This window comes from Cryptomeria japonica, unplaced genomic scaffold (genome assembly GCF_030272615.1).
Source record: "Cryptomeria japonica unplaced genomic scaffold, Sugi_1.0 HiC_scaffold_446, whole genome shotgun sequence".
Lineage (NCBI taxonomy): Eukaryota > Viridiplantae > Streptophyta > Pinopsida > Cupressales > Cupressaceae > Cryptomeria > Cryptomeria japonica.
The window spans coordinates 34,216-46,445 of NW_026729266.1; the positions used below are offsets into that span (position 1 = coordinate 34,216).

The following is a 12,230-nucleotide window of genomic DNA, read 5'->3' on the forward strand; positions in this document are numbered from 1 at the left end:
AGACTATAAATAAGATACTATGTCAAATTTTAACTAATAGAAAAACAAGTTTAATCATTTGACTTCCATTGATTGTTTTTAATCATTATTAATTTTTATTTATAATTAAGTCTATTTTGATTGAATGTTTTAGTACAATTGTGCAATCTTCTGAAGCTTGGCCACGATAATGGTTTAACTCATTTGTTTACTGTATGCTTATATAAATCTAGCACATTCTTTCATCACATATTTTTAATAACTTGTGCCTATTAAGGATAGCATGAGCATGAATGATAAGTTCTCATGATTTATCTTTTACACTTGTTATCTATGTTGATTATATGCATAATAAGTCCTACCTTTCTTAATACTCCATCCTCTCGTAGATTAGCTTGAAGTCAACACGTTCTATTGCAATAACTTAATGTACATCCTAATTCTATATATGTGATACTATCGTAGTTTTTTAAACACATTCTCATCACCTTACCTCTTGTTAGAACATAAAGACCTAAAAAACTATCACAAAACCACATAACATCAATTGTTAAGCTCCTTATGAAATCTAAACATGAAGCAATTCTTTATTCTCACAAGAAACAATAACTCACTAGTTCTTAGCAAATGACAGGGACTCCATTGTATCACACCTCTTGTTTTATGTTGGATTCTTTAATTGAAAATTATTATTATTTTATAAAGGAAAACGTTATTGTATTTTATTATTATTGTTGTTAACGTTATTATTTATTGGCCGACCAATAATTTCAATGAAATGCCTCGTTAAACTCACGACGGAAGAACTTAAATTCTTTGTTCGTACTCGTATTTCGTTTCACACTTTTCAAGACAAAAAGCCACCTTAGTATTATCAACATTTTATTTATTTATTACACACTAGAGTAGTATAAATTGATGGCCTGTTTCATTACATTCTGAGATACAGTAAAAAAACATTACTAACCTTTTGATGGCAAGTACAGTCATAACCCATCTTCTGTTTCCCTTGGCTTTTCTCGTTATCCTTTTCTCCACAGCTGCTTCTCGTCAATTGAATGAAAAGGTAATATCTTAACTCTTCTTCGATAGTAAATAACTTCATCTCCCTCTGTTTGGATTGCTACTGACTGAACATTTTATTCTCTGTCAAATCAGCTTTATATAGTGTACATGGGTGATGTTCCATCCCCAGATATACAAGATTACTCCCAAACAGCAGCAACTGCATCTCACCTCTCATTGCTTCACTCTCTACATGGAAGGTTATTACATAGTTCTTTCTTCTTGTATGCTTCACTCTCTACATGGAAGGAGAAATATTTTTCTAATTTTGTTTTTGTAATATTCTTGTTAAGCTATGAGGCAGCACAGGAATCTTTTGTTCATAGCTATTGGAAAAGCTTTAACGGATTTGCAGCTTGGCTTTCCTCATCTCATGCCCAACACCTCTCAAGTAAGATTACCCCAAAAATGGATGCTGTATTTAACAGTGTGCTCTGTAGGAATTTTTAGAATGGTGTCGAGATGAATTATAATGATAATGGGATGAATTGCTTATGAATTGGAAATTTAAAATACCCAATATATGCTGAGAAGGATATTGCATCTTAATTAGAAATTTGGCAACCAGGATATTAGTAGTAGTTACTAGAAATTCGTCTTTGTTTTCCAAATGTATTATCATTTTATTTCCAAATAATGAGTTGAAAGTCTTGTTTGTGAATTACAGACACAGATGGCATAGTTTCGGTCTTTGAAAGCAAAAAGCCCAAACCCTTAACAAGTAGATCATGGGATTTTGTGGGACTCCCTCTGTCTCAGCAAACCAATGATTTGGAGTATCAAAGTGACGTAATTGTTGGCGTTCTAGATACAGGTATAACAAAAAATAATAGAGGCTTCATTGGTAGCATAGAACAGACACTAAAATGGTTTCACAAGATTCTCAAAGTAATTCTGAAGAAATATCTCTTACGCAATTTGAGTGCAGGGGTATGGCCAGAATCGGAAAGTTTCGATGACAAGGGATTGGGTCCCATTCCCTCAAAATGGAAGGGAGTGTGCCAGACAACACCCGACTTCAAATCCTGCAATAAGTACTAGAACATTCATTCGTGCTACTTCTGGAACTAAATCCTTTTACCATCAAGAAATGATGTAGAAAATAATTATTTTTGAGATTTTATCGTGGTGACAAATGTATTTAATTATTTCCCAGGAAAATAATAGGTGCAAGCTTTTATAATAAAGGCTCTGGATCTGAACCAGAGGCTGGTGAGTTCATCTCTCCAAGAGATTCAGATGGCCATGGAACACACACTGCCTCCACAGCGGCTGGAAGCATTGTCAAAAATGCCAGCCTTTTTGGATTTGCCCAAGGAGACGCGCGTGGAGGAGTACCTGGCGCAAGGATTGCTATATACAAGGTTTGCTTTTCAGATTGCAGTGACGTAGATATTCTTGCCGCATTTGATGATGCAATCCATGATGGTGTGGATATTATTTCTGTTTCGATTGGTTATTCAAATGGAGGATTCCTTCCCCCACTTAACTACTTTGAAGATAGCATTGCAATTGGAGCATTCCATGCAATGAAGAGAGGAATCTTAACATCAAATGCTGCTTGTAACGATGGATCTGTGGGAACTGTTTGCAATTATTCCCCTTGGTCCTTGACAGTGGCTGCAAGCAGCATTGATCGCCAATTCAAATCACAACTTAATTTGGGAAATCAAACGTCCTTCGAGGTAAATCAAATATCATTGTCATCCACTCATATTAAGTGATCAAAATTCTAATGAGTTGAGTTTAATGGTGTGATAGGGGCGTGCTATAAATACATTCACAATGGAGCAGCCTTGGTATCCTTTAGTATATGGAGGAGACGCTACTAATGTTTCTGGCGGATTTTCATCACAGGACTCAAGGTGAAATGCAGAACATCATCACATGAATTTGATAATGAATTACTTTTTTAAATTACATTTGCTCATTTGTTGAAATCAAAGCTCGCCATTTGTATGATTATGAATATGGTCAGTGGTTGCAAGTTATATTCCCTGGATCGCAGCTTAGTTGAAGGAAAAATAGTACTTTGCTACTTAGCAGACCCATATGATCTGCCCGATGGTGGAGTGTATGTCTCTGGAGGGGCAGGTGCCATAATAATGTACGATCCAATGAATGATACAGCTTCCTCGTTCATCGTCCCAGCTACACTTATATTTAACAAAGAGGGAGAGGTTATCAGATCTTACATCAACTCCACAAGGTAAATGCATGAATGAAATGAATTACTTTTTCCCCCATAAAAATTGCGTTTGATGGAGTAGAAAGTCATCTAGGACTTCTAGTAATTGAATTAGACCACAATCCAACAAATTCATGAACGGCACTACCTAATAGGCACAATCTATTGGGTTGTGGTCTAATTTATTTACTAGACGCCCCTTCGGGATATAATATTGTTTTACTCTAAAATTGGTTAAAACGTTTGATTGCCTATTCAAGATCAATAAAAAATGAAACAAATTCTGACATTCAGAAACATTAAATCTATGGTACAACAAAAGAAGCTGAAATCAAAAGCCTTTATTATATGAGTGTAAAAGAGCCCTAAAGTGGACAGTTCAATAACAAAATGAAAATTGAATATGAAATTTCAAAAAAAGAAAAAAACCAAACTTTAAGACACTGCTTATGTTTTAATTCCAATACATTTCATTAGCTCTCCAACGGCAAGCATAGAAAAAGGTGTGGTTCGGAATGATTTACCTGCACCTATAGTGGCTTCATTCTCATCAAAAGGTCCCAACCAAATCACACCAAATCTTTTGAAGGTGAGAAAACTAAAATATCTGAATGGTATTTGAAAATTGATCTTAATTAACAATTAAACTTGACATATATATCAGTGGCTCACTCTCAAAAAAAAAACAAAAAAAAACATTTAAACTAATCCATTTATATCATATTTCCTTGACAGCCTGACATCACCGCACCCGGTGTAGATATTCTAGCAGCTTGGTCAAAAGCTGCACCAATGACCACAAGTCCTTTGGACAAAAGAGTTGTGGATTTTAACATAGTTTCTGGAACATCCATGGCATGCCCTCATGCCACAGGAGCAGCGGCCTATGTCAAGTCATTTCATCCTGACTGGTCTCCTGCTGCTATCAAATCTGCTCTCATGACCACAGGTGGGTATCCATTTCATAACCCAAAAATTGTATATAATCTTATTTCTTTCTTATCTATGCTCACAATTTAATTTGTGATTCAGCATCTACATTCGATGCAACATTAGAGGGCAATCGTGCTGGGGAATTAGGATATGGTTCAGGGCAGATTAACCCCCTCAAGGCCATCAATCCGGGGCTTGTGTATGAAGCTGACGCAAAATCCTATATCAATATGCTATGTAGCCAAGGATACAATGAAACATCTTTACGTTTGTTGACAGGAGAATCTGTCACTTGTTCTTCAAAATTATCCGAAAATGGAGTATGGGAACTTAACTATCCTTCCATGATGATTGTTAGGGATGTAAGTGAGCCCATTTTTGTTCAATTTCCAAGAACAGTTACAAATGTAGGACCTCCAAAATCTACTTACCAAGCCAAATTAGATGCGCCCCTTGGAATGAACGTGACAGTGGAACCAGATACACTCTCTTTCACGTCCTCCAATCAGAAGATGTCATACAATGTGAAAATTGAAAGTCGGGTTGTACCAGATGATTATGCTTTACTATCAGGTGCACTGACTTGGAGCTCTGGCAATTACAGTGTGCGCAGCCCCATTGTTGTATATTATGTGAAACAGTAAGATAATTATGGCATCTATGGGCAATTAAATTGTCTTAGGACGTAGGTGCATTTTATGAAAGCAGGGTTTGTTTTCCAATGTCCTCGTAAAGGGTTGGAGGGTGTTTATTTTGTTAATATATTAGATTTTTATTGTGGACATTCAAGTATAACCTTTCAAGTTGTAATTTTTTCTTTTTACAGATTACTTTTTAGTTTTCATGTGATTTTTAAAAAAAGTAGATTTTATGTTGTGATATTTTATCTTTGGATAAATAGTTTTTAAAGTATATGTTAAAAAGGAGCTTATATTGATTTCATGTTAGTATGAAAAACAGACTGTATTGATCTTATATTATTGTTTAAATAAATATATTTGTAAATTTGTAAATTGCACATTAAAAACATAATATTAGTATTAAACAAAGATTACATATAAAATAAACTTCTTAATAATGATAAAATTTTCTAAAATCTATTTTCTATGTTTTTAATCATTGATAATTAGACATGCAATGAAGAACAATTCATCTAATATAATATTAATTGGATATAAATTCAAAAGATGAAGTAATTTTTAATTTTTAATTTACTTGATTTCATCTTGAAAATGTATTGATGGCAGTACACATGTTAATTTAATTGAACATGCACGATGACAAGATTGCTTTTCTTGATAATGTCAAGATTGATTTCTGGTTACCACTACCACACGGTTATTTCATAATGTGTATTTAGCAGTACCGATACATTTTAAAATACCCTTCGTTCAATGGTTCTAGTAAATTACATAAGTAGCATTGAGAGATTAGAAAAACTCTATCATTGTAGATCATGTAAAGTACACTACTGGTAATTAGTAATTAATTTAAATGTTATAAAAAATCACTTATTTTTACAAAGAAGTGATTTCTTTTCTATTTTCTTTTTTTAATTCATCTTTTTAAGGATTATAATCTTTACATATTGGTTTCTTTCTAACATTATTATAAATCATAAGTACATAGGCATATATAATCGATTGGACATAAATAATCATTGTTTTGAATTATAATCATATGATTTATTGGTTAATAGTTCTTACAAATACGTGATTGAGTATTGTTGTCTATGTATTCTCCATATCTCCATATCACCAGATGTTATAGTTTGATATATATCGTAGGTCTATTTTTGTATGAATTCTCTCAGCTACAGAGCTATTAGATTTTGAGTTTGTATCTAGCAGTCAATGTATGGAGCTGTAAGAGGATGTAAGAGCAACAAAATGTGATGGCAACTTTGAAGAAGCTGAAGTTCAGATTGTTAATGTAATTTTTGAATCTAACGAATCTATAAAACTTTATGTGTGTTTTCTTCCTATTTTGTACCCCTTTTTTCCTACATGTGGTATCAAAGCTTGGTTGGTTGTATTTGTTGGGAGTAAAGGATCATTGATAGTTGCTCCAAGTTGTTTTCTACAAGGATCGTGGGCATTAGAGGAGGAAAATTTTCTATTGTTAATGTAGGCATCAGCCAAAAGAAGATTACAGCTAAAAGAAAAGGTTGCTAGTCAAAGATTGAGAAGGTGCACAAAATTGTCAAGTGTGTGAGCAAGGTAAGTTTTTTTTTTGTTTCAATGGGAAAAGCTGATAGAGTAAACAAAGAGAAAACAAATTATTTGGAAGAAGAATTGAAGGAATGTAAGAAAAGAATTTGATAATGCTTTTAAAAGAGATAATTATAAAAATGTAAACTTTCTTTTGCATGATAATTGTGAGCTTGAAATTTTCTGAAGAAAGTAAAAGAGGAAAATGAAGAGAAGAAAAATTAATGTTGTTTAATGAGTTGGAAGAGAAATTGAAGAAAGTAGAAGAGGAGAATAGTCTATACAACAAGGAAATATCAAAATTAAATGAAGAGAATGAATGTTTAAAGTCAAAAGCATTGGGCCACGACACTTCATATAGTACAAAATATTCGTGTTCATCATTTGATAAGTGTAATTTTATTAAAGTCATTGTGATAAAGATAAGCATGTTAATGAGTCTGAAAATATTGTCAGAAGTGATGAGATTAACAAAAGTTGTTTTCAAAAATTTGGTTTGAATATTATGGAGAAAATGGATTATAAAGGTAAAGGATTGGGAAAACATGAAAAAGGAATCAAAGAGCTCATTCAACCAATAGAGATGCCAAAATATGAAGGGCTTGGATATAGAAAAAGGTGAATTGATGTTCAACATGATATATGTTTAAACAAATCACCAAAAAAAGAAATAAATCCAGTGTTCTCTTGCAACAAAGAAAGTCACATTAAAGACATGTGTTGGGATCTACATCCTTGCAAAATTTGTGGTTTAAGAAATCATTCTAAAAAAATGTGTTGGAACAAAGAATGGAAGAACATGAACCTATGACAGCTTGTATAAAAATGGATTGTGGATGGACCTATGGATCTGGTTGGGAAGAGCTTACAAGTATGTTCAAAAGGTTGTACAAATGTTCATATGTGAAGACTAATAGAAGTCATGAAAGGTTTGGATGTTAAAAAAAAATAACAAGTGTTTTCAGTAAAAATAAATTATTGTCTAGCAAGACATTTACAGATTGTGAAGATATAGAAAGTTCCCGGTTGATATTTTGAATATTTGAGATTGTTGTGGTAGGGAGAGAATCCAAATGAATGGTATCATTATTAAGAGTTGGAAATGGTTTAAAGGAAAGATTTCAAAGTCTAAATAATTGATTTGGAAAGGGACACAAGAAGACAATAGTCTAGAGAAAATAAATTTGTGAATGTCGCAACATTTATGGTAGTTGTGATTAAGGGGGAGTGTTAGAGATAGTAATCTCAACTACCCCAACCATGTAGTCAGCTCTTATCATCAGTTTGCAAGCATATCTACAACATTAAAGACAAGGATTCAAGTAGATCTTCAGTTGGATTTGCATTCTAAAAAACATTATTTTAGATGCAAGATTCTATATGTTTCTTCCAACTATCTCCAGCTTCCCGAAATATTTAAAGACCTCCATAAAAAGAGGCACTTGTAACCAATCTATAACCAATGAATAAAGATTTGGCTTTCATTTTGTATTTTGATTGCCCTATTTTGTTATGCTTTGTTTGTTATCTACTCCCCTATTCCATCAAGTCTTCCTTGATTTTGGTAGAGTCGTGTATTAGAATAAAGTTTTAAAATGAAGTTTCATGTAATTTCAACTAAATTTATTAAAAGTTAGAGTTTTATTTTCATGTTATAAATGTTTTTTTTTTAATTTATTTCTCATCAAATAAAGCTATTTAAAGTAATTTCTCTTTTAAAGTACTTTTTATAATCTTAAAATTTAACTTTCAAGTTATTTTTTTAAGCTTTGAAAATAAAATTTGTAATTAGATTTTTTAAAATAAAAATTCTTTAAATTCTTTCAATTTTCATTCATTTGTATTTATTTAACATGTTATGTTTTATTTTTTTTGAAAATTACATTTTGAAGTTTTTAAAACTAAAACAATATAATTTATATTTAAAAGATTCTTAAATTAAGGGTGTGTCATTTAAAGTCATTTAAATAAAGGTTTTTTAATTTTAATCATCATAATTTCATATACACATTTTTTCAATGTGAGTTTTAAAAATATATATCTAGTTTTAATTCAAAATTTATAAAATAGCGAAAAAGATATTTTAAATAGAAAGGTATAATATTTCACTCTTGTTTAAGCAAAGGGGGTATTTTTTTCCTTTCCAACTAACCTCTTTGGTTCAGTATTTTGTAATGATATAAATATAAATTTAAATTTATGCTAAATTATAATTTATTCAAGTATTATGCGTCCTCTCAAAATATTGCCTTAATGAGTATTTGATTTCAATGATTGGCATGACATGCTAACAATATTTTCTTGATGCAAAAATTCTAATATGGTATTATACCATGTAGATTTGTATGCACTTTGATGCATGTTTTGGTAAGATGTGTTAGGATCCCTTTCTACAAGGTTAACCATGGAGGGCACTTTAGCTGCACCTCATTCATTGTAACCTTTTTGGGACCCACAAAGAATACCTCCATTCAAATCATGGTATGCACTAACATTTGGTGATGATTATGAACTCGGATCTCTTTTCTTCATGGTAAGGATCAAGTTATTGATTTTTTTTGCAAATTTATTATATATATTGAAAGGAAATATGGTTCTAAACTCATAATTCTTCTAAGTTGATCATTATGAGGTATATGGCAATAATCCTTTCAATGGTTCTTTCAATGGCACGAAAGCCTTTTACCATCCTTGTTTTCTAAGTTTTTCCATGTATATAAAGTTTAAATGACCATATCTTTCATGCCAAATTCTATTTTCTTCATTTACATGTGTTAGTAGTAAAGTATAATTTGATTTAGCAACAAAGCCATAAAAGTGTACAGATGAGATTGATAATCAACCTTACCAATAGCAATTTTGGATTTGTCTTTCATGTCAAATATGCTCATTAAATTTGGGGTGAATTCAACTCTCCTTCTGGTGCTACAATACATCATTCAATATGAAAAAAAGGATTGATAGAAAGCTTTGGAATGTGTAGGTAATTCTCAAAACTACTAGTTCTAAGCTCTACCCTTCTTTGTCTAGTTTCCTCTACTAGAGAGTTATCTCTCATGAGAATATGAGTACCTTCATATGGTTTTAAAGATGAAGGAGAATCTTTTGTGGTTAGCATGTCCTGTCAATCTCCAAAGTCTATGATCCATGCATATGGAGAAAAATCAATAAAAATTAATGTATGTGCATTACCTCTTTGGTGCTTCTTCTTCCTTCTTTTTATTGGCACTTTTTTGAATGAAGTTACCTATATTATTCTACTAAAGTGTCTGCAACATGAGATCAATGATCTTCTTCATGCATGGTGATTCTAGACGGTAACCACAGTTGCAATAGCTACACTTTGATTTTCCATTTTTGTCCTTCTTTTCCTTCCATCTAGTACATTCATTTAGATTTTTGAGATTGGCTCCATTTTTAGGATCTAGTTCCTTCTTTCCTTTGCCTTTGGATTTCTGATTGGATTTCAAATTGTTCTTCCCACTTGCATGCACAAGAAGTGCATTATCTTTAGAGTTTTTCAAGGTACAAATCCTTATGAGCTTATCCTACTCATGAATTAGAGCCTCAATAAAAGCATCAAGTGTGGGTATCTTCCAAGTTGCTCTTGTTGTAAGCTTGGCTATGTAAAAAGTGAAGACAAATACAAGATATTTTAGATCCAATTTTGACAAAATTGTAAGAATTAATTGATTTTCTTGCGTGAATTTGTCAATTTAGTATCCTTTTAGTTCAATTAATTAAGTCTTTAACTTTGTGAAGAAGTTTTCAAGATTTTTAAAATTGCTTGGATCTAATGAGTTGAGCTTATTTTTAAGTATGTGACCCTGCATCTCATCTTGCTTTCAAAAAATAGTCTCCAACATAATCCAAACCTTGTTTACAGATGTGCAAGCATCGACATGAAACAACAATTCTAGCCACATGGATAAGCATAGGAGACTGAAAGCCTCATTCATGTAGTAAAAATATTTGGATTTTTTAATTGCAGAATTTGGTTCAATGTTTGTTGCCATGACTATACGATACAAGTCTCTACTTTTGAGTTGAAGCAGAATCTTTTGATTCCATTGGAAATGATTGTATGGTGTGAAAGTAGAAAAGACTATAAATTCCATTCTTTCTAGCTCCCGTAAGGTTTGATACCATGTTAAATTTTAAGAACCTACATAAGATAGTATGATCTAGATGAAAAAAATAAGAAAAGAACTTACAAATTAACAAAAGAAAAATTGAGAAGAAAAAAAAAAGAAAACTATTTCATTAATCACAAATTAATGAAATAACAATAAATAAAGCTTATGTGAAAGCTTAGAACAAAGAAAAAGACATAAATAAAATTATTGACCTTTGTTAACTTACATTAAAATAAGCAACATTAGCTTTTTCATTCATGGGAATAAAGCAACGATGATCATCCATAGGATGGATAAAAAGAGCTTTGTTAAACAATAGAAAAAAATTGGTTACTTGCGCTAACACAAAGACCAAAGAGCCTCCCTGTTTGATGGCTTTGGACTCACAGAGTCAACAATAGGGACTTCAAGTAGCGGGAAATCAACATTCAATTCCTAATTGCTCCCATTTAATTCGTCTTTCAATAACCCATCACTCAAAGCCTCCATAATCTTCCGAGAAGTATGAGGGAGTGGCACACTAGCCTATGCTCATTAATGACTTCTCACCACCAAAAGCAATTCTATCAAACCAATATAATAGCAATTGATATCAAAAAAATATGAAAATAAATAATATTAATTAAAATAAAACGGTAAGAAGCAAGAACCTAAGTCCATATAATAGAAACCATTTCAAACCAAAAAGAAGACATCCAATCAAACAATCGGATATTGCAAGAATCAGAGTAATGAAGAGGACAAAGAGCACCAAGAGCGACAAAGGAAACCAATCTAAGATCCTTGAGCAATTGCAGAAGCACTCAGAGCCGAAGATGGAAGATGACCTTTTACCTCCCAAAGAGCACTTGCATTCACCTTTGATCAAATTTTTTAATACAACATATAACTTTTTCAAACTTTTGTACTGATATTTCATATAATTACTCTTTACTTATTTACTAAATATATTCTTGTCTGTATACAAGAATTTAAAACCTCTGTTAATTCTCCTCTTAATTCATCCCAAAAACTACTTAACACCTCTTTTTTCAATAATCATCGAATTCGAAATCAGATTATGGTCCTCTCCTTCTCTCACTTAGAGTTCATATATTAATTCTTCCCAAAAACTAAACATATTTTTCCATAGTAATCATCGAATTTGAAATCAGGATATGGTGCTTTGCTTTCAGTGGTAATCGTTTGTTTATAATAGTTTCCCTTTCTTAAATTGAAATTCAGTTTAAATTCGGGCCATTTGTGTGTGGTTGATAATATTAGGAATGCGACAAATGTGGGTATAAATTCAAACGACCTTGGACCGACGATTCAATCGATGATTTCAGCCTTGGCGCCTTCTCAAAACTTGTTTGTATTAAGAAGACAACGGCAAATACCGCATTCTATTATTGTTTTCGATTATTGCTTTCCATTGTTTTCTGTGAAACGCCTCGGAGTAACGTGGTGCAAGACAATGTTTTACTTATATATTACAAACGAGAGTTCATAATAGATGGCCTCTTTCATTGCATTTTGAGACCTCTTCATGGCAGGCACAGTGATAACCCATCTTGCGTTTCCCTTGATTTTTCTCCTTATCCTTGTCTCCACAGCTACTTCTCAATACTTGAATGTAAAGGTAATATCTTCATCTCCCTCTTTTTGACATGTTACCCCTCAAAAATGTTTTACTGACTGAACTTTTTTTTCTTGCCAAATCTGGTTTACATAGTGTAT

General features: G+C 32.2%; 1 protein-coding gene across 1 annotated transcript; it reads left to right on the forward strand.

The window, feature by feature from the left end:
• Positions 1-952: 952 nt before the first annotated feature.
• LOC131871705 (subtilisin-like protease SBT4.14) lies at positions 953-4,809 on the forward strand. The gene is made up of 11 exons (XM_059215991.1): positions 953-1,045; positions 1,138-1,244; positions 1,338-1,435; positions 1,712-1,858; positions 1,973-2,078; positions 2,201-2,729; positions 2,806-2,909; positions 3,023-3,253; positions 3,710-3,821; positions 3,968-4,181; positions 4,265-4,809. The coding sequence occupies exons 1-11, from the start codon at positions 953-955 to the stop codon at positions 4,807-4,809; spliced, it is 2,286 nt and encodes a 761-aa protein (XP_059071974.1).
• Positions 4,810-12,230: the final 7,421 nt, after the last annotated feature.

What these genes read in the sequence shown, in the direction of transcription:
- LOC131871705 (XM_059215991.1), top strand. Translation starts at nt 953, where the DNA reads ATGGCAAGTACAGTCATAACCCATCTTCTGTTTCCCTTGGCTTTTCTC. An exon ending in TCATGCCCAACACCTCTCAA is followed by an intron (nt 1,436 to 1,711) that starts GTAAGATTACCC and finishes TGTGAATTACAG; the next exon opens with ACACAGATGGCATAGTTTCG. An exon ending in TCTTACATCAACTCCACAAG is followed by an intron (nt 3,254 to 3,709) that starts GTAAATGCATGA and finishes ACATTTCATTAG; the next exon opens with CTCTCCAACGGCAAGCATAG.